The sequence below is a fragment of the Eupeodes corollae genome, chromosome 1 (assembly GCF_945859685.1).
Source record: "Eupeodes corollae chromosome 1, idEupCoro1.1, whole genome shotgun sequence".
NCBI classification, from domain to species: domain Eukaryota; kingdom Metazoa; phylum Arthropoda; class Insecta; order Diptera; family Syrphidae; genus Eupeodes; species Eupeodes corollae.
Window position 1 is genome coordinate 309,930,464 of NC_079147.1, and position 19,439 is coordinate 309,949,902.

A 19,439-nucleotide genomic window follows, 5' to 3' on the forward strand; every position below is an offset into this window, starting at 1 on the left:
CTTCATATCACAAAAAAAGGAAAGATGTTTGGGTTTTATGAGATGATTCAAGGAAGTGCCTTTCCTTCTGATCTGACCACAATTTACAAAACTTTATACAGTGGTAGCCAAAATAGTAGGGGTGGAATTATTTTACTATAATTGTATCACAGAATATCTTTCTTTTTTTTTGAAAAACAGTTTTAAAATGTTCACACTTATTTTAAGCCAATATTTATAATTAGTAATTTGACTTTAAAAAAAAAACAGCGTTTATACTGCAAAATATGGATAAAACTTCTTTTAGGCGTCTTTTTTCGGCCAACCGAAATGTGCAGTGAACCAGATCTATCCTGAGGATAAGACAAACCATCAGTTGAAATTCTCCTTTTTAGAATAGGTAATCTAAATTTATTTTAACATCGTGCTTGAAAGAATAGTGCAGAGCTCACGCGTCAACACTAGAGGCACTATTTTTCAAAAGTCTCAGCATGATGTCAAGGGGGCTTTTGATAGTATTGAGGCAGAGACGGCAAAAATGGGTTTAACGGATAATGAAGGCAAAACAAAGTACATGCTGTCGTCAAGAAAGGACATACAACACCTTGGTCAAAACGTCACCATCGACAGACGTAACTTTGAGGTAGTCAAGGACCGAGCTAGATGGATAAGTTTGTTGGGTGGGGCCCTTGTTCACACTGGAATGTAGCGCCACCTTAAGTAAGTAAGTAAATCTAAAAGTGTCAGTATTTGGTGGCATGGACTTTTTTCATAAGAACCTCTTCACGCATTCTTGGCATAGATTGAATTAGGTTTCCACAGGTATTGCATACAATTATTTCTGATTTTTTTTCCAAATGTGCGTTTTTACTGTATGAAACTATTTTTCATATCTTTTTAGTGAAGAAGTGAAGCTGCATTCCTCCCATTAAAAAATGTATAAGAATTCAAAACCAAATCCTCCTTTGTCACCTCTTTTTATGAAAATGTAATAAAGCTTAGGCTAGATTTAAAAAAAAATACGATAAATTTAAATATATTTCATGCTCTGGTCGACCACATAGCATTTATAGGCACGAATTTTTAGTGTAAAAAGGTTTGAGCAGGGTTTGAATACGACAACAACAACTTGATTGTGCTACCATATTTATTTTCTGCTTAACATTGTCTTAAGAACATTACTACAAACCATTTAACGGCGAATGTAACCTAGGAGGAACATTTCTTATTTCAATTTCCCCTCATGCATAGTTAAACCACACAGTTTCTTTCGTCAACGCCCAATTAATACACTATGGCGTATACTTACTTTTTTAGTAGTTTGTAGTCTTTCTGTAAATTCAGTTTTTCAACAATACCTTGGCTTATTTCAACTTTTTCATAGAAGGGAAAAATAAACGTTCCACAACAGCTTACGATGTAGATATCATCCTTAAGACCCTTAGTTTGAAAATGTGATGAAATGAGAAATGTTTTGTGAATAAACTACTATAAATATTAAAACACATTTTTTTTGTTATTTTCATGTATCTTTTTTTTATATTTTATTCTACAATAGAAAAGTTAAACATCTTAAGCAGTGTAATATACAATAAATGTTAAATCTTGTCATTGATTTCCTCTTCACATAATGAATTGATATCGTATAGTTTTTTAAAAAAATCAACCTCGCTGTTTTATACATCTAGAGTAGGTACATTAAAGTAAAATAAAAATTTATAATAAAAAAAGTAGCTCCTTATATAATACATCATCACCTAAACAATAAAAAATAATAATAAAAAATAACTCAATAAGGGTAGAAGTACAATTAATTACAGACTATCATCAACATAACTATCATCTATTTACATCAAACACAAACATTTTTTATTTATTTTTTGTATCAATTTTTGTTGTGTTTAGTACGAAATTCACCAGTATCTCAGTCTTTTGGTTTCAGTATTTCTGTTTTTTGTTTTCTAAAATTATTTATAGGTTCAAATTTGTTTAATATATGTTTTTTAAAATTTCTCCAAACATAGTAACTTCATTCAAAATGATAAATACATACTCCCTGATTAAATTGAAAATTCTTTTTTGCTGGTTTAAAAAAATCTTCATTTGCATACAAAAACACTCTTATTTATATTCCAAAGGAGGATTGTTAAAATGACATTGATCACGACACTATGGCACAGTTGGAGACTATCGATTTTAAAAATCTTTAACTAGGACGACAGTTGGTCAGAGTTAAAACTAATGGTATAGGAAGTGTGTTGTTTACACGATTTTAAAGAATAGGTATATAAAACTTTTGTTGAGTAGAACATATGGTTAATTTTTTTAAATAGTCATTAATGTGGTTTGTTCCATGGTCTAGTTGAAAGTATATTGACCGTTGATTGCAGCTTAAAGCTGCAAGCTGAGAGGCAGAGGTTTTTTTTTCTTTGAGGTGCGTATCGATCCACAACTCAGTCCAACCTTATACTTTTATTTACACACAACCTCTATTTAGGATTCGTTTCTGGTTTCATATTCTACAAATACAAAAAATATAATAAATTTTAATAAAATGTTCTGTAAAGAAAGAATTTCTAAGCATACCTTTAACTGAGTCTCGAATTGCATAAAATTTTGCTCCAATTTATTTGGATCGATACGATCAGTAATAGGGACTGGGTTCCTGTGCGTTGTAAAGGCTTGCAGTTTTGGACAATGCATTCGAGAGCTTCGACATGCCTGAGACTTGGTTACCATGTCGGTATGGTTCATAAGGAGCCAGAGCATGATAATAGAAGGGCGATCTCTTAGTAATTGTGTAGTTCTTGCTGTCGTTGTTGTCCCAGTATTCCTTTCCGGCTGTTCGGTAGCATATACAGAACTCCAGTCGCTTAGATGTTGGGGGCAGGGTTATTTTAAATGAAAATGTATCAAAGATCACATAGGCTGCGGTTGGGCCGTAAGTCTATATTCGAAAGAAAGCAAAAAAATTATATAACTTTTTTAAAGACTTGAACATTGTTTTTAACTTACCCTTGCATATGAACAAAACATGTCTTGTTGAGTCTTCCAATCGTCCCATGTAACACGCACAATGACTTCTTTCTCAAAGTTTGTATTTTTAACTTTCACAGTTCCCACAATGATAGATTCGTCATCTTTAACAATCACATTTTCCAGACAAACATAATCTTTCTCGATTTTTTGCCTAAAATTAAATTTTATTTTTTATTATTTTCTGTATACGTTATAAATAAAAATAAACATTTGTTTTGTTTAAACTCAAAGTCACACCCACCTAAATGACAAATAGTCGGATGCGGGTTGTTTAAAATCTACAGCCCATTGATCTGCTGGATGAGGGCTAACAAGGCCTTGTGTGATTTGTTCCAAGAATTTGACACTCCAGTAGGGGGGTACATTTGAGGGTTCGGACATCACGCGTACCTCGGTTAATGATAAACCCTCATCATCTGCAAATATCACTTTTTTGCGTAAACGGCTGGAAGTAAGAAAGAAAACAAAAACATTTATAAAATTGGAAAATTTCCAAAGAATTTTGTTTATTTATGCGCTAGAGAGAAAATTATTCTTGACCTTATCCTAGATCTAGAAGTGTATGGACACTGTTGTCGTTTAAAATACTTAAGTAAAAAAAATCACGTCATTCAGAAAAGATTAAAAAGTTTTTTCTTATTTTGATAAAAGCTCGAAATATATTTTGAAACAAAAATGGAATTTATGTATAAAAAAGAGAATTTTGTTTGTTTCATTATTTTAGGAATTTAATAAATATTGTCTATTCACGAATGAAAATATTTTATTTTATTAGTTTTATTATTTGCGCGTGCAGCGTTAAAAACAAAAAAACGGAAATGGCACTGGTGCGGCTTTGCATTGAAAAAATATAGCATAGAAGTCTTTGTAGAAGTCTTACCGAAATTATATGAATTATATGCTAATTTTGTTCATTTTCATATTTATTTAGTACAGTGATGAACAAAAAAATAGGACCACATTGTATGTGCTAAGATTTCGTAAGAAAACTTAAATATTGAAATTTGAAAGTCACAATTTTTCTACAAAAGGAATATGGTTAAGAATTGATTTAAGGATGCTTGTGTCTTGGAGTTGAAGTACGATAAGGTCCTGAAGCTAAAGCCGGAAAATGTTCTCTCCAAGTTGATCTAAGTTAGTATTACTAACAGCAATTTTAATAAAACAGTATTTATTACAGTATGCTGATGCGAAAAGCTTTTGGTGATAACTATATGATCCAATACCTCTTGAAATTCTTTAAGCAGCATATAGGTTTTGGTGTTAAACAATAAGTTTCTGCTGAAAATTTTTTAAATATTACACATTCTTTTGAGTGACCCTATTTTGTTGTATGTCATTTTATATTTGTATAATGTATTACTGCAACTACATAAACCCATTGGTCATTTGTTGAAATAGCATTCAGAAAACGATAGCCAACCCAATTGACAGTTGATAAATATCAAAGTTCAACATAAATACCGCCAATTGATAAGAGTTTTGATGACTGGGAATGTTCTTAACTGTTGTAAAGAAAAAATGGGTAATTATCAATTAAAAGTTGTGTATTTCTAAATAAATGCAATTTTAAAAGGCTATACATTTTAACACACTTTGACACTAGCGCTCAATTCGACTTAACACTCGCAATAGCGGTCAGTGATGTTGAAATTGTATGACCAGGTAGAACATTCTTTCTCACTTGGCATTTCTTAATGTTTACCTTGGCTTCTGGCTTTAGTTTCAGGTTCGATCTTCTAAAGCACCATTAAACAAGACATTCAAGACAGAAACAAGTTGTGATTTGTGTTTCTTATTCTAATCAAAAACAACTAAATTTAAAATTTGAATTGTTTCCTAGAGTCAAATTCAATAAAACGCAATTTACTTTTGTAGCATTCCAAGATTTTTGTATCTTATCTAATGTTAAATAGAAATTCAATCTCAATATATAAGTAAAAAGCATTCACCTGTTTTACTGTCAAGATGTTGAACTATGCATCAGTAAAGAATGTGTTAAAATTTCGTAATGCATTCAGTAAATTCGAATACAACAAAACTCGAGACAAAATTTTCAAATACTACACGAATACCAAATAAGAAGTTGGTATTTGCGCAGTTTGTGTTTTCTTTTAGAATTAAAAAATAAACATCCATCAAAAGTTACACGTTGAAAAACTATTCACGTTTTTTCGTTTAGTATAAATTTCGATTTGAAAAATCAAAAGAAAACACCGACCACAATATGCGATTCTATTTTTGGGGCGAATATAAATTGCCAGAGGTCATATAAATAATTTGACTGTCTGTTTTTGCTGCATTTTATCCTAAAAATATAAATTTGTCTCCTGATGTGAATTCAAATGAAAAATCTTCTTTCTGAACGCATAAAGGTATAAAATACGATTTGTTTAAATTTCACAATTTTATTGCGGGGGCACACGCATTTGTTGTTTTTTTTTTTTCTTTATATGATTTTTATAGCGTTAAACAAATAAAATTTAAATTCAATTCGCAAATTAACTTAGTTTTTCCAATGAATTTGAAAGAATGAAACATCCTACCTCCAAATAGAAAACGCGCATCAACAATTTAATAAAACAATGTTCTTAAAATAATAATAATAAAAAGAAAATTGTAGAAGAATTTCTTTGGCGTCACAAAAACACTATGACTATGAGTATCATCAATCAAAAATAAGTAAGAAATACACGTAGATAAAGTATCTTGAATAATAGGTTTTGAGATTTATACAAAAAGAAAATTATATTTGAAGTTGAAAACTCTGCGGGTTCAATGCATTTAATGTAGATTTATTTAATAGCCATGTAATATTAGCTATTAAATTTGTGTGTTTTTATTCTTTCATACTTAATCTTTAAAAGTCTAATTATGTAGGCTATGGGGAATAGAAATTCCTAATTAGGGAACTTCGGAACTTTTTTGCTCATATTTGTCACATTATTCTCTTGAAAAAATAAAACGAGACGTTAGTCATTATTCATGTTCCCAATTTTCGAAGACTTGACAAGATTGGAGTCAAATTTTATTCTCAATTAACTTCAATGTTTTAATTTAAAGAAACCAGGTGTTTTTTTCAAGACTTTAAATTTGGCATATATCCCCTGAAACCACGAGTTACATAGTCCATTTGATCAGTTCAACTTTCTTCTAACTTTACCGAATGAAAAAGTGCGGTACGGCGTCAATGGTGGCTTGAATATTGGCTTCCAACGAGTTGTTGGTTTTTCGACATTAGTGTATGCCATAACATAGCCTCATAAAAATAATTGCTTGGTTTTAATAGGACTACTTTTGGACATAAATATGTTAAGAATTTGAGTTTGCAATGAAGGGATTGACTCTTTATGGCAAGTTTTTAACCGATTCGTTTTTGAAAGCACAAAATCAGTCTGTAACAACGGAACGTTCTTCATTTAAAAAGAAATAAGGACCGTGACTCCTTGAATTGAATTGAATTGAATTGAATTGAATTATTGGTGATTCGTTTTTGGCTTGAGGATTGTCTGAGCTTGATATTCTCCAATTTAGATTTTTAACGAAACCATCTGACCGAAAATTAGCCCATTACTAAACACCGGAAAATGAACAAAGATATAAACTTTGCGAAAAGATTTATATTTCTGATAACGATTCATGATGAATTGCCAAACATTAATGAAAAGAAAAGTCATTGACATTGGGCAGGTTCAGATAACATAAGGGACTTGTTTAAAGTCAACTGCATTCTTTGAACACACATTTTAAACATGGCAGCTAGTTACTTTTTCAAGTGTCATAAATTTCAAAATCAGAAGATTACTTCACAAACTTCTACCTTCAGTTCATTGTACAAAAAACAATATTGTCTACAAACATTTCACAGGCAAGCTACATGTCAATCAACATTTGTGTTTTGTATTGTAAGAATATATTACTCATTTCTTTTCCCATTTGACAAGGAACCCTTTTCACACAAAACATTAAATAAAATTGGTCAGAAAATAAAAAAATCATAGAGAAATAAAGTTGAACTTTCAGTTGAATGAAAAAACATGGTTTACTGTCATTTTGACATAAGTTGACTTAATTGGATTGGCAGCCTGCCAATCAGACACCAGAAACTTGCCTTACTTTTAAGTCCCTTATGTCATGTCGCCTGAACTTGCCAATTCTCACCTGCCAAAAGCAAAAGCAACAACCATTGCAACTTCTTATGCAGCTAAAAAAACACCCTATATTATTACTCTATTATAAAATAATTAATCAAAACGTGTATGTACATAAGTACCTTTTATATTTTATATCAAATATCCGACAAAAATGATAAAAAAGAGAATTATCGAAATGCGATTATGTTTGGAGAGGGAAGAAGAAAAAAAAAACAATAAATTCAATATTCAGCTTGAATTAATTAAAATAAAGTGAAATACAAAAATAATGATTATGTTTATAAGAATTCTAAGAATTCATGGTAAATAACGAAAGTTGCCTTCAGACTTTTTAAATGATTTTACAAAATAAAATTCCGAATTTAGACAAACAAAATCGAGAAATAGTTGTTTGCTTTTATTTAAAGAACATATTGTATAAAATTTGGTTGACAAATTATAAAACATAAATATGTAGTGATTTTTCTAGGCAGAAGTGAGTCACCCTATTCTCTTCTTCCGAGGCCTCAGCGTGTTTCTGAATACCTCAGACTAAATTCATTGATAGAAAAATCTATTTCGAACAACACCTTGAAATATACTTGAAATGGAGAAAAGTTACAGCTGTCAAAATATGTACATGTAAATTGTACACATAGCTACAATTTTTTAAATAATTGAAACTAATGAGTAATTAGTGTCCTTGTATAACAGGAATAATAATAAAAATAATAAGTTCTTCTTGAACCAAAAAAGTACCAAGTATTTGTACATAAAATTAAAGGTGCATTTGAGTTCAAAAATATTGAACATTTTGGCATCACACCAAAAACACAAAAACCGAACATGTCCTTCTCTGATGGTTTATGTAACAAAAGTGTGTTCTAAAAAAAATGCTGTAACAGAACTAATTTGATTTAAATGTAGGTTCAAATTTCGTACTTGACATCGAATTTCCTATCGACGAGCATGAAATTTAATTTATTTTAAATATATTCACGTGGTGGCTAAGTGATTCGGTTCGATTCGATTCGAGACTAGACGACGCAATAACACACATGAAAATTCTACATTTTTGTATCAAAAAATTTCTTTCTTCCGATACGTTTTTAGAAACTAATTTTACGAACAGGAGAACTTTTTTAATATCATTTGGGAGAGATTCCAATATTTATGTAAATATTTCTCGACCGCTATACAAAAACAAATCAAGAAAAATTTCCATAGGTCACAATATTTAATGACGCAATATAAAATAGCCAATCTTCTACGAGCGGAGCATGAGTACCTAAAAGACGACAAAATATTTCGTCTGCTTACTAAGAGATAAGATATGAAGAAATTCTTATAGACTCTGCTCAAAAGGTACCTTTCAAATCACCCGATTTCGAAAGTTCCAATTTTACAGCATATTGAAGGCGAATAGTGCGAGATACTCCTGTAACATGCACTAATGGAATGATTGAAACGAGGAAACGTCCCCACGCTCGTCAATCTGATGTGGGCCTACGCATAGCATACCCGTATGCCGTGTTCGCCACCACCGCCACCGCTGCCGAATTAAATAAATCGTATCAATACCAAAATAACCCCCCTTTCGAAAAACCAAACAATTTATTTAGTCCAACTCACTATCGGCAGGTCGAGTGGCGTCTGGCTATACAAATGTTATGCTTGTTTATATTTATATTTAAATTCAATATTGGGGAGCGCGTTTTCGACTTAACATAGGTACAACACGGAATGTGTTGATTTTTTGAAAATGTCGTACACTATGTGCATTTGTAAATTTGTATATTATGCAAAAGACACTCGTTTGACCAATGAAACGTGTCACACTACAGGTAAATCCTTGAATTGCAATTCAAGTCCCAACCACTGACGAACGCAAACGCGAACGCGAACGACACACGGCGGCGGGACGCATAGAATGCATAGCCGCAACCTGCTGCACTTAAAACAGATGACTTGACAAGCCGCCCAAAGTCAACTTAACATAACATACCTACATAACTGCCCACTGCGTCCGCTTATAATGTTGCACTTTAAGCAGCAGCAAAAGCAACACAGTAAGCGGCAGAAAACTTGCTTCATGTGCTTCAGGAGCGGACATACGAGCGATTCAAGATGTGATTGACCCATTCTTCATATAGAAAGCGTAGTGATGTTGATAGTAGCAAAGCAAGAAGAATAAGACGAAATGGAGAGAAAAGAAACCTTCTGATGTAAAACAATCACGCCTTTGCGGTGCGGCGCGGCCAGCTGCCGTTTAAGATCATGATGGTCTTGGCGTTTTTGATGGCTGATAATAATCACGCAATAAATGCGTGATCACAATATTTTCGATTTTCTGTTTTAAAACAAAAATATTTTATATATTTTTACAATAATTTCTTTATACATATTTTCAAATTATCTTTCCCGCATTGCATTGATCTGTGTTTATATTTGATTAAATAAATATAAATAAATTATTGAAATTAATGTGCAACACGTACAAATTCGTGTCACCACTCCAAAGAAATCAGATGTTTTTTTTTCTTTAGATTTATAAATATTTTTGTTTAGGTTTTTTTTTTTTGTCGTTGATTGCAACTTAAGATAAGATAAGAAAACAATTTGTGTTAGAAAATTTGGGTTTCGTGATAAACTTTTTCCATTGTTGTTGCTTCCGAAAAAATTAAGATTTATCATTTTTTGGTATTTTTTAAAAATTTGAATGGGTTTTTCGAAAACAGACACCAGATAACCCTTTTTTGGTGAGGTTATTTGTGGGGCTGACGGCTGAATTAGGGAAACCAAACATGGCAATCCTTGAAGTATTAATTGATCAAATTTGGACTACAAAGTTCAATTCCCTTATATACAAAACAATCAAAGTTCTATTTAAATTTTTTTTATATTGAAGACCTCCAAACTATACAATAGAGCCTTTAAAATAAAGTTGTATCTCAATCAGCTTTCTTTTTCAATCATCCCTTTGGAGGAACTAATGTCCGCTGAGAAGGAAAGAGAAATTCCTAAGCCTAATAAAACCTTTAATATGAGTTCTTTGAACTGAACATGAACATCTCTTTGATAAGATGCCAATAGAATACAAAAACCTTGAACTGAACGATCTTCTAGTCACCAGCGTTTATATTTATTATTTTGCTCAGCTGTTGCACCATTTCTTAAATTCGCAAGGTCAGAAACAGAAAATAAAACAAACATGAAAGAATATTTTTAGAGTAATTTTTTGTGAAATATAGAAATAATTATACTATGACGTTATCATCATCGACATTTTTAAAAAGAATCATTTTTTAAATGAATAATTGGAATATTTATGTTAAAAGAAATTCTATTAACACGTTATCTCCTAGCAACCATTTATTTAAAAAAAAAACTCTACAGTCCACTTTATCAAAAATATACATTAAGTACACTCTTTATTTTGATTTAAAGTGCATTTTAGTGATGTTGTTTTTGTACAGAAAAAACAATGTCGCTTTAATGATAAATGGTTTATGTTCAATGTCGAGTACTCCTCCTTCTCAAAAAAAAATAATACATAAATGGTACATTTGAATTGCCTTAGTCGATGGGTAGAAAATATAGAATATCTTTTCGATTGAAAACAGATGTTTCTTTTATCGGTTACTCGGTTTTATATTTCAACAATGTTTTTCTATCCAATCTGGAAAATTGTTATCTTAGTTAAATGACAAACATACTGGGTGTCCTATAATGAATGCTGAAAGGTTTAATCATGACCCAACAGAATCTATTAATTTTTCTTCATCGCAACTTTACCATTTTGGAATAACGATATTTCTAATGAACTTTCGAAAAACACACAATTTTTGTCAGATTTTCGTGCACCAAAATCAATTTTATAGTTGATATTTTGTTTCTATTTAAATTGTTTCATTTTGACCCACTGTAGATAAGCTCAAATCGAAAATTATAAATTTAGTTAAATTTAAATTTTTAAAACCAAAAAAAACTATAACACTTTTTTTAAATAAATTTTCATTTTGTCACTCAATTTCTTGATTTTATATTAGTACTTTTATAAATTTGGAGTAGTGAATAAAAACATCTATTTTTAACTTATTTTATAAAGCAGTGTTTTTCAACGTGTGCCTTTTTAAGGGAGTCGCGAAGATTTTTAAGAGGAATTCCAAAAGGTTGAGAAAATACTGCAGTTAAAAAAACAATAAAGTTTGAAAAGATTTATTAAGAAAAAGTGGTAATTAAAGGATATTCATTTGTGTCCAATAAACAAAAAATAAAATCCATCTTTACCCAATATTCTTCGATATCTCTTCCATTGAGAAGTAATGTTATATTCCTTCTTTCAACTTTTCTAACACTATTTTCATACCATCTATAAATTCCTTGTTATTTATCTCACATCTGACTTCATCAATAAAAGATTTTGTCGAGGAAAATGATTCTAAGTATTTTGATTAAGAGACGATGACCAAAATTCAATTTTGTTTGTAAAGTCATGGATTTTGTCTTTAGCAGTGATTTTCATCCCGCCCTTGAACACTTTTATTTTGAAGATATTTAAATGCCAAATAAGTCAGAAAGAAAAGCTAATTTCAAAAGGAATTCTGGCTCAAAATGAACTTAGAGTATTCTGACTTGGTCTGCTGTTAAAAGTTCAGCTTGAAGTTCCAATACTAAGGCTGGTACTTTACCTCTCGACAACCAACTAACCTCAGTATGGTAAAATAAATTTTAGTGGAATGTTCCCAAATCTTCACACATTTTTCGAAACAGTCATGTCTGCAACGCTTTGCCTTTGATAGAATTCAAATTTTTTATAATGATATTAAGAACTTGACAATATTCATGCGCCAAGGTTTTGGCCGCAAGAGCTTGGCGATGGAGAAAACAATGCGTCCAATAAGCGTTTGGCATCTGTTCTTTTAATCTGGCAATAAAACCACTGTTTGCACCAGTCACGGCTTTTGCTCCGTTCGCTACAAATAGAAATGCATTTCTTTTCCCAAAAAATATTCATATTTTGCGTAGCTTCAATGAATGTATTATGCAAGCACTGGTCTGTAATATTTGAGGGAAGTTTTGAGTTTTTTCGACCTCTACTTTGCCAAACATAATCTCCACAATATTTAAAGTCGCTGGTAGAATCAAATTTTCAGCAATAGTATGAGGTTTTCCTGCCGACCTATGAATTCCTTTATAAAATTATACAAGCAAACAAGTTCGAGATGTTGCACATTATTTTAATTAAAGAAAATTCGAGTTATCGAAGTTCAAGCTTTCAAAGTTCGACGGGACGAAAAAAAAGCAATGGATAGGGGGTCGTGAAATATTTCTTCGTACTAAAGGGTCCGTGTCATGTAAAAGGTTGATAAACGCTGTTATAGAGCAAACATTTTAAATGGTCTTTAATTCCCGTAATGTTTTATCCACAGACCAATAACAGGTTTCAAAAATAATAAATCATTGGTCAAAGAAAAGTTCCATAAATTGGTTGGGTTTGAACTGAAAATTAGTCCAATTCCAAAAGTCTAATGTTTTACAACAAGTTTGTATTTCTGTGACTAAGTCTTTTACCCTTTTGGAAACCTTTTCGTTATTTTTTTGTTTTATTTGCAGTACGAAAAATTCGTTAACGTTCATCTTTCAATGCTTTAATTATACTTGAAAGTATACATATATTCCAAGCCTTCTAAAAACATCTGTTTATGGTTGCAATTTCATCGAAAAAATAAACTGATACGCAAAACATCTGTCGCCAAAAACAAATCTCGAAGTATTCTTAAATTATCAATTGAAATTGGTATGAAATATCACAGTATCGTCATAAATCCATTTCGATTCTAAAGTTTTCGTATATTGGCATTGAAAACAAATCTTGGCAACACCTTTACGATTTACGAAGATATTCAATTCATAACCATCATTTCTGTAAACAAACTGATTTCTTATATTTGTTTAGGTACGACTTTTAGCAAGTCAAAAGTAAACCGGGATGCTTTTTAGCCATTATACCTATTTATTCACAAAAATTAAAGTTGGCCAATTTAAAATAGACTCTTATTTGCTTTCCTTAATTAAACACACGTGCTTAGTCCATTTTTTAATGAAATAATATGCAGGCAAAAATGGTTATTTGATCAACTCAAAATTTTAAGCAGCCACTTTGTCGCACTTAAAATGATTATAGTTTATTTTATATTTTCTATTTGTTCATCCATTTTCATCTGCAAACTAAATTTGAATCACCTAGATTATAATATTTTCTAAAGCCCCTTATTTGCTTCTGAAGCAAATGTATCGATTTTTTGAAATGTGAATTACGTATTTCTAAGTTCTCCCTTCCCCTTTGTCAATTATGCAAACAAACAAAAAATACATGAATAATTAAGTGTTGGATCTTGCACATCTGTTGCTCATAGGTAAATTGAAATGTTTTTCTACGCCTTGACGTAAATAGAACAGGGGCTCGTTCATTTCGCAAATAGGAGTACCTTAAGTTGCTAATTTAATTAAGAGTACATAATTAACAAGTCGAGATTAAGTAACATCTGCAAATTGAGTACACTACACCACAAATAAGTAAAACAGAAATAAACCGGCCGCAGATTTCTCTCAATATATTTACATTGCTGATTTTATGATGGAAAAGTAACAATTTGCCTCCAAAACGTCGTGGTTGTCGTCGCCCAAAAAGACGTGGGGTTATTCTGCTGCACTATCAAACCTAATAATATTTTGTTATAATCGACAACGACAGCAAAAAAAAAAAATCATATTGTGTTTCATTTTGTGCAATTTGATTATATCGATCAACCACAAATGTATAAATACAGATTTTTAATATATAAATACGTCAAATTACAAAATCAGATTGCAGATCATTTTACTTTATTAGATACGATTACGCCTGAATTTATAGACTTGAAGAAAAGATTGACGACCGAATCGACAATTGGCGCCTGTCTTTTCATTTGGTGAACACAATTATTCACCTTCCTACAACAATTACAATGTTCATGCTGATTGCTTGTACTCGTACGTCAAGACCTGTAGATGTAGATACTACTTCGGTACCATACTTGAATAAACTTCAGTCTATAAGTCGCTGAAAATGAAAGTTTGTCTTGTGGTTTCAAGTGACAGATATTAAGCACCTACTTATATGTCTGTTTGTCTGTCCGGAAGAAATGCTTGGTTTTTTTATTTTCGTTATTTAAACAAACTAAAGATAGGCTCTTGTTGTAATCGTCAATGGAAGTGAAAAGTACGTAATGCAATGAAAATATTTATTTCATATCGTTTTTCTTCTTTTGAAACAGAAGAACTACCTACGACCTTTTTTTTAAAAAGTCTGTAAGTACAATATGGTGAGTTATATCAAATTAACTGCACGAGCAGACAAGACTTAAATAAATTAATTTTAACTTGGTTCCCTATTGAATTACTTTGTTGGGATTTTGCTGATTTTGTGGTTATGCTTGTCTGATGGATTTATTTGTTTGTCTTTATCAAATAATTGTTTGTTAAGGCGGACTGTTAAAAAATGAACTTATGTTTGTACCTAACAGATGCAAAATTAATAAGTGTAGAGAAGTGTGAACCAATATTGGACATGTTTGGCAAGTGTCTAGTATCTGATTGGTCAGCTGTCAAAAAAATTGACCTTCAAAAATCTCTAACTTTCAAGTCAAGTGCACTTCTTCTGTTAAATTATTAGCTGATTCTATTTTCTTTTCCATTTGACTAAAAGCTGAACCTTGTTTGTTTTGAGATTTGTTTATGCTTATTTTGAGATTCGAACGAAACGTTGATTCGAGTGACTAGATCTGTTCGTTCGAATGAATTTTGTTTATTTTGAGATTCGAATACAAAATATATATTGCAGATAATGAACCGAAATTAACCTTATTTTGAAGATCAGCTGTTCTTAATGATTTGACATTTTGATTTTATTTTGTGTGACCACACTTAATTTGTATTTTTCGAAGAATCTTATTTTTAATTCAGAGTTTGTCACAGATTAACAGTTTCTGAATTGAAAAATTAATCGAAGTTAATAAAGTGATAAAGATTGAGGAGGTTGAACAAAATTAGGGACACAAATTCATTTCAAATTCAATGAATTAATGGGCAGGTTCAGACGACATAAGCGACATGAGTGTAAGGCAAGTCTCAAGAATCTGATTGGCCAGCTGCCTAAAATTGACTTCTAAATAAGGTAACTTTAAAGTTTACTGGAAAATTAGTCACGAAAAATCCCACTTATTATAATAATATTACTTATTTCAAAATGACACTTCATTATGTTTTTTCATTTAACTGAAAGCTGAACTTCACTACTCTATGATTATTTATTTTCTACCCAAGTCCATTTAATGTTTTAAGAAAAAGGGACAATAAATAATAAAAGTTTCTTTACAAAACAAAATACAGATCGTAATAAAGTATCAGAACCTGCCCAATAGCATCTAAAAACTAGTTGCCTTAGACTAAATTGGCGTTGAAAAAATACGGCCGCTTGTCATCGAAATCTGTCAGTATTTACAAAACACTTCCAAAATTTTATTTTCCGAAGATTTTGACATCTTACAAAAAACAAAAGAAGAAAAGTTATTTTTCGATTGAACGTTAAATTGAAAAAAAATATTAGAAACATTAGACACATATTTATCATAATAAGATTCTTTTGTATTTGCGTAGAAAAAAATATTCAAGACACAGAGAAGTCTTTTTTTGATCTGATAATGAACACGATCAATTGTTGAGGAAAAATATAAAAATAGTTTATTAAATTATTGCTGAGAGCTTAACATCGAATTACGAATTCGAAATCAGTATTACAAATTGACTCTAAAAAGTATTTTTTCGAAAACATACAAAGCACAATATTTAAGGTTTTCCAAAGCTGTATTTAAGTCATATCAAGACTCATTGCAAAACCAAAGTTCCGAAAACTTTATTTTCTGAAAGGATTTGTACCAAAAAGAAAAACATTTAAGCATTACGAGATCATTATAAAACCCAATATTATTTTTATCGTTTTCAAAGAGCTAAAATTTAAAAACCTTGCCTTACAGCGAAATTATAAAAGGTCGAATTCGAATTCATTACAACAAAATAGTTTAGAACAATATGAATTAATTTTTGGATCAGAAAAAAAGCTCCAAAAATTTGATTTTAAATGTTGTCAATAAAAGATAAATACGTCATATAAAATAAAACCATGTTATCGTCTAAAAACGATTACTTAAAAATGTATGATAACAAAATGCATCGTCGTTAAACAAAAAAAAACTAAGAAGATTGTTAATAAATTAGCTAATGTTTGTATTTCAGGTTTATTATACCAACATTTTGCAAACAGTCATAAATTTTAAAAATATTTCTTAGTGTTGTTGTTGACACAAAAATTAAATAAAATGTACCCTTTATTTATTTACTTTTTTTTATGTTAAACGTGCCGATTATTAGGTTCATAAAATTATTTCTATTTGATTTTTTAATAAAATTATGATTCTTCAAAATTCATATACCTAATCAATGTATAGTAAATCAGTGCTTTTAGTATATTATTTTTAAAATGTTTTTTATTTCATAAACACTTAGTTATTTGAAATATTAATTCAAAAAAATTCTTTTACTGCGTATTAGATTTTCGACCTAATTTCAATTTGCTATCAAAATTCTTGTAGTTGTTGTATTACTTTTTCTAAAATATCAAACAATTCAAATTCATACACTTTTCTAACCAATCAAAACAGAGGCGCCAGATTAACTACCATACTAACTCATCATGAATGGGATACCCCAAAAGTTAAAGTTAAAAATAATTATCAGTTTCAAAAAATAAAAATCAAAACAAAAAAACTAAAAACTTGCTAATCTGGTCCAACACGCCATCAAATTTATTAATCGAATTTATGGAAAGCACTTTTGCAGACGGTTTATTTTTTAATTTCTTTTATGTATTCACGATCACGATCAAGGAAAATGATCAGCTGGCTAAAATTATGAAACCAACGACTAAGAGTGTCGGCAGATCCAGTTTAATTTCGTCAGCTGGTGTCCAACTCAAATACTATTGATTACGTAGTACTATGCTAGATGTTGGATGATTTTATTTTTTGAATTCGGCATTTTATTAAAATGTTTAGCATCTATTTAGACACTACCTGTAGGCAATGCTTTAATATACCTTCTTAGTATATAGAAGAGATGAAGAATCCTTAATCAGGTTATCAAAGAAGACGAAGTTTCACATCTTATGATAAGATTTAAGATTTTAAAAATAAATCTCTCTCTTAGGAAACTTTTCAACACAAATATTCGACTTTGACTCTGACCCCGATTCTACAACAATATTTCCAAGGGATGGTTTGGTTATAAATCAATTAACACTCAATTCCTACTGACAAGCCTATATCTACACTGAAGGGCATTTTGTAAAAGTTTTTTTTTGTTTTTTGTAAATTAATTAATTAACTTTAACTTTACATACCTCTCATTGCTATTTTTCGCACATGGACTCTCCTTGGCATGATTATCTGTTTGCGAACGTCGAATACACGATTTAGGTGGCAACAGAATCTCTGGAGCTGATGACATACGTTCAATTCCATTGGTTCGTCCTCGGTACACTTGTGAATTTGCATTGTTGGCAATGGCTCTAGACGCCAGTGTTAGTGCCTGCGGCCGACAAAATCTGCCTCGTTGATCATCGGGGAAACTGCACAAAAATAGGCACGGCACAACGTACCATAAAGTGTAATTAATTACATTATCTCAATTTAAAAGAAGCATTCTTTTATATGCAATCAAATAGCACGAAAATAAACATGCAAAACAAAAACCCTTCCCGAGACAATTTTATAGAAGATTTTTAGTTTGATCGAAATAAACTGAACTTATGTACGAGCGAGTAGCATTATTGTGGAATTAGATTTAAAAAAGAGCCTAATAATATTTACTTACGGTAAATGTTGGGTACTCCTGAATTCAGACAGGAAGCTGACTGGCGGACTATGGCTAAATATAGGTGGACTGTGAGAAATCATCATTGATTTTGTTTTAATTAAAACTGCAATTAAATAACAACAATCACAATAGAAAAAAAGTTGATAACTTTGAAGCTTAACAATTTTGTCTCTCAAAAATGACACTTGGTTTTGGGGGGAGTGCTGTGCTAACACAAAATGAACATACTTTTTAATTCTCTGTTTTTCTGTAAATTTGAGTTGAGGTGTTAATTTCCAAATGGTTTTAATTTTTGTTTTTTAATTAAAATGTTACACTTTTATTTTTTTTTGAAATTTGTATTTGATTGATTTATTTTTTGACTTGATTTTAAAAGAAGACGTAAAGTAAATTTTGATCAACACAATCGGACAAAAAAAAACCACAGAGAAGAGAGTTTCTTTTCACGCGTCTGAACGGTTCAGTACGCCGAAGTAGACTGTTTCGCGGCGCGACAGGCCGAACCGAGTCACCGAGTCAACGAAGATTCGATCGAATTTGTTAGATAAATATAACAACAGTGCCAGATATTTTTGGGTTGTTTTATAATTTTTTGTTGTTATAGTTTGTTTTATTTTATTTTATTTCATTTATTTATTTTTTAACACCAACCCAACAACCAGCTAGAGCTACCAGCGAGCAAGACACGCGATCGCGATCGTGGTTGTATTCAATGTGTGCTCTAGAGTCTGAGCAGGAGCACCTTGGAGTGAACGCAGGTCTCCCTTGAGAATTCGAAAAACTGCTCATTACGTAGAAATCACTGCTTCTGGGGTCAAGGCCGTAGCCTGAGAAAAATTATCGGGAGGGTTTGAATTACACATGTAGGTATATTAATGTGGTTAGAAATAATATTTTTATCAGTTTATCAGTTATAAAATGTGTGGATGTTAGATATTTGTGTTAGGTTAGAAAATTAAAGATGAATTTTTGTTTTTTTTCGACACAAATAAGCACACACTTATTACACAAATAGAAAATGTTCTTAAACATTGTTTTAGAACAGAGAAAGAACAGTTTTTATTTTAAGTTTATAATATCTATTCAATGACTTCTTTCTTTAAATGGGAAGGTTCAGGCGACAAAAGGGACTTGAAAGTGAGGCAAGTTTCTAGTATTTGATTGGCCATGCTGAAAAAATTGCCTTCCAATTAAGACTACTTTATTGAAAAGTTGACTGGAAAGTTAGTCAAGAAAAAATATTTCTAAGAATCAAGTCAAGTCAACTTATGTCACAATGACAATTGATCATGTTTTCACAATCACAAATCCATT

The 19,439-nt window shown here is 30.9% G+C and overlaps 1 protein-coding gene across 1 annotated transcript; it reads right to left on the reverse strand.

Annotated features, from left to right (window-relative positions):
- Window positions 1–1,494: 1,494 nt before the first annotated feature.
- On the reverse strand, window positions 1,495–18,833 carry LOC129942868 (protein phosphatase 1 regulatory subunit 3B). Its single transcript, XM_056051979.1, has 7 exons — window positions 18,354–18,833; window positions 18,123–18,228; window positions 17,650–17,877; window positions 3,260–3,463; window positions 2,995–3,169; window positions 2,566–2,926; window positions 1,495–2,498 (listed from the first exon to the last, which is right to left on the reverse strand). The coding sequence occupies exons 2-6, from the start codon at window positions 18,206–18,208 to the stop codon at window positions 2,624–2,626; spliced, it is 996 nt and encodes a 331-aa protein (XP_055907954.1). The 5' UTR covers window positions 18,209–18,228; window positions 18,354–18,833; the 3' UTR covers window positions 1,495–2,498; window positions 2,566–2,623.
- Between the last annotated feature and the right edge of the window lie 606 nt (window positions 18,834–19,439).

What these genes read in the sequence shown, in the direction of transcription:
- LOC129942868 (XM_056051979.1), bottom strand. Translation starts at nt 18,208, where the DNA reads ATGATGATTTCTCACAGTCCACCTATATTTAGCCATAGTCCGCCAGTC. An exon ending in AGGAGTACCCAACATTTACC is followed by an intron (nt 17,878 to 18,122) that starts GTAAGTAAATAT and finishes ATTTTTGTGCAG; the next exon opens with TTTCCCCGATGATCAACGAG. An exon ending in GCGAAAAATAGCAATGAGAG is followed by an intron (nt 3,464 to 17,649) that starts GTATGTAAAGTT and finishes TCTTACTTCCAG; the next exon opens with CCGTTTACGCAAAAAAGTGA.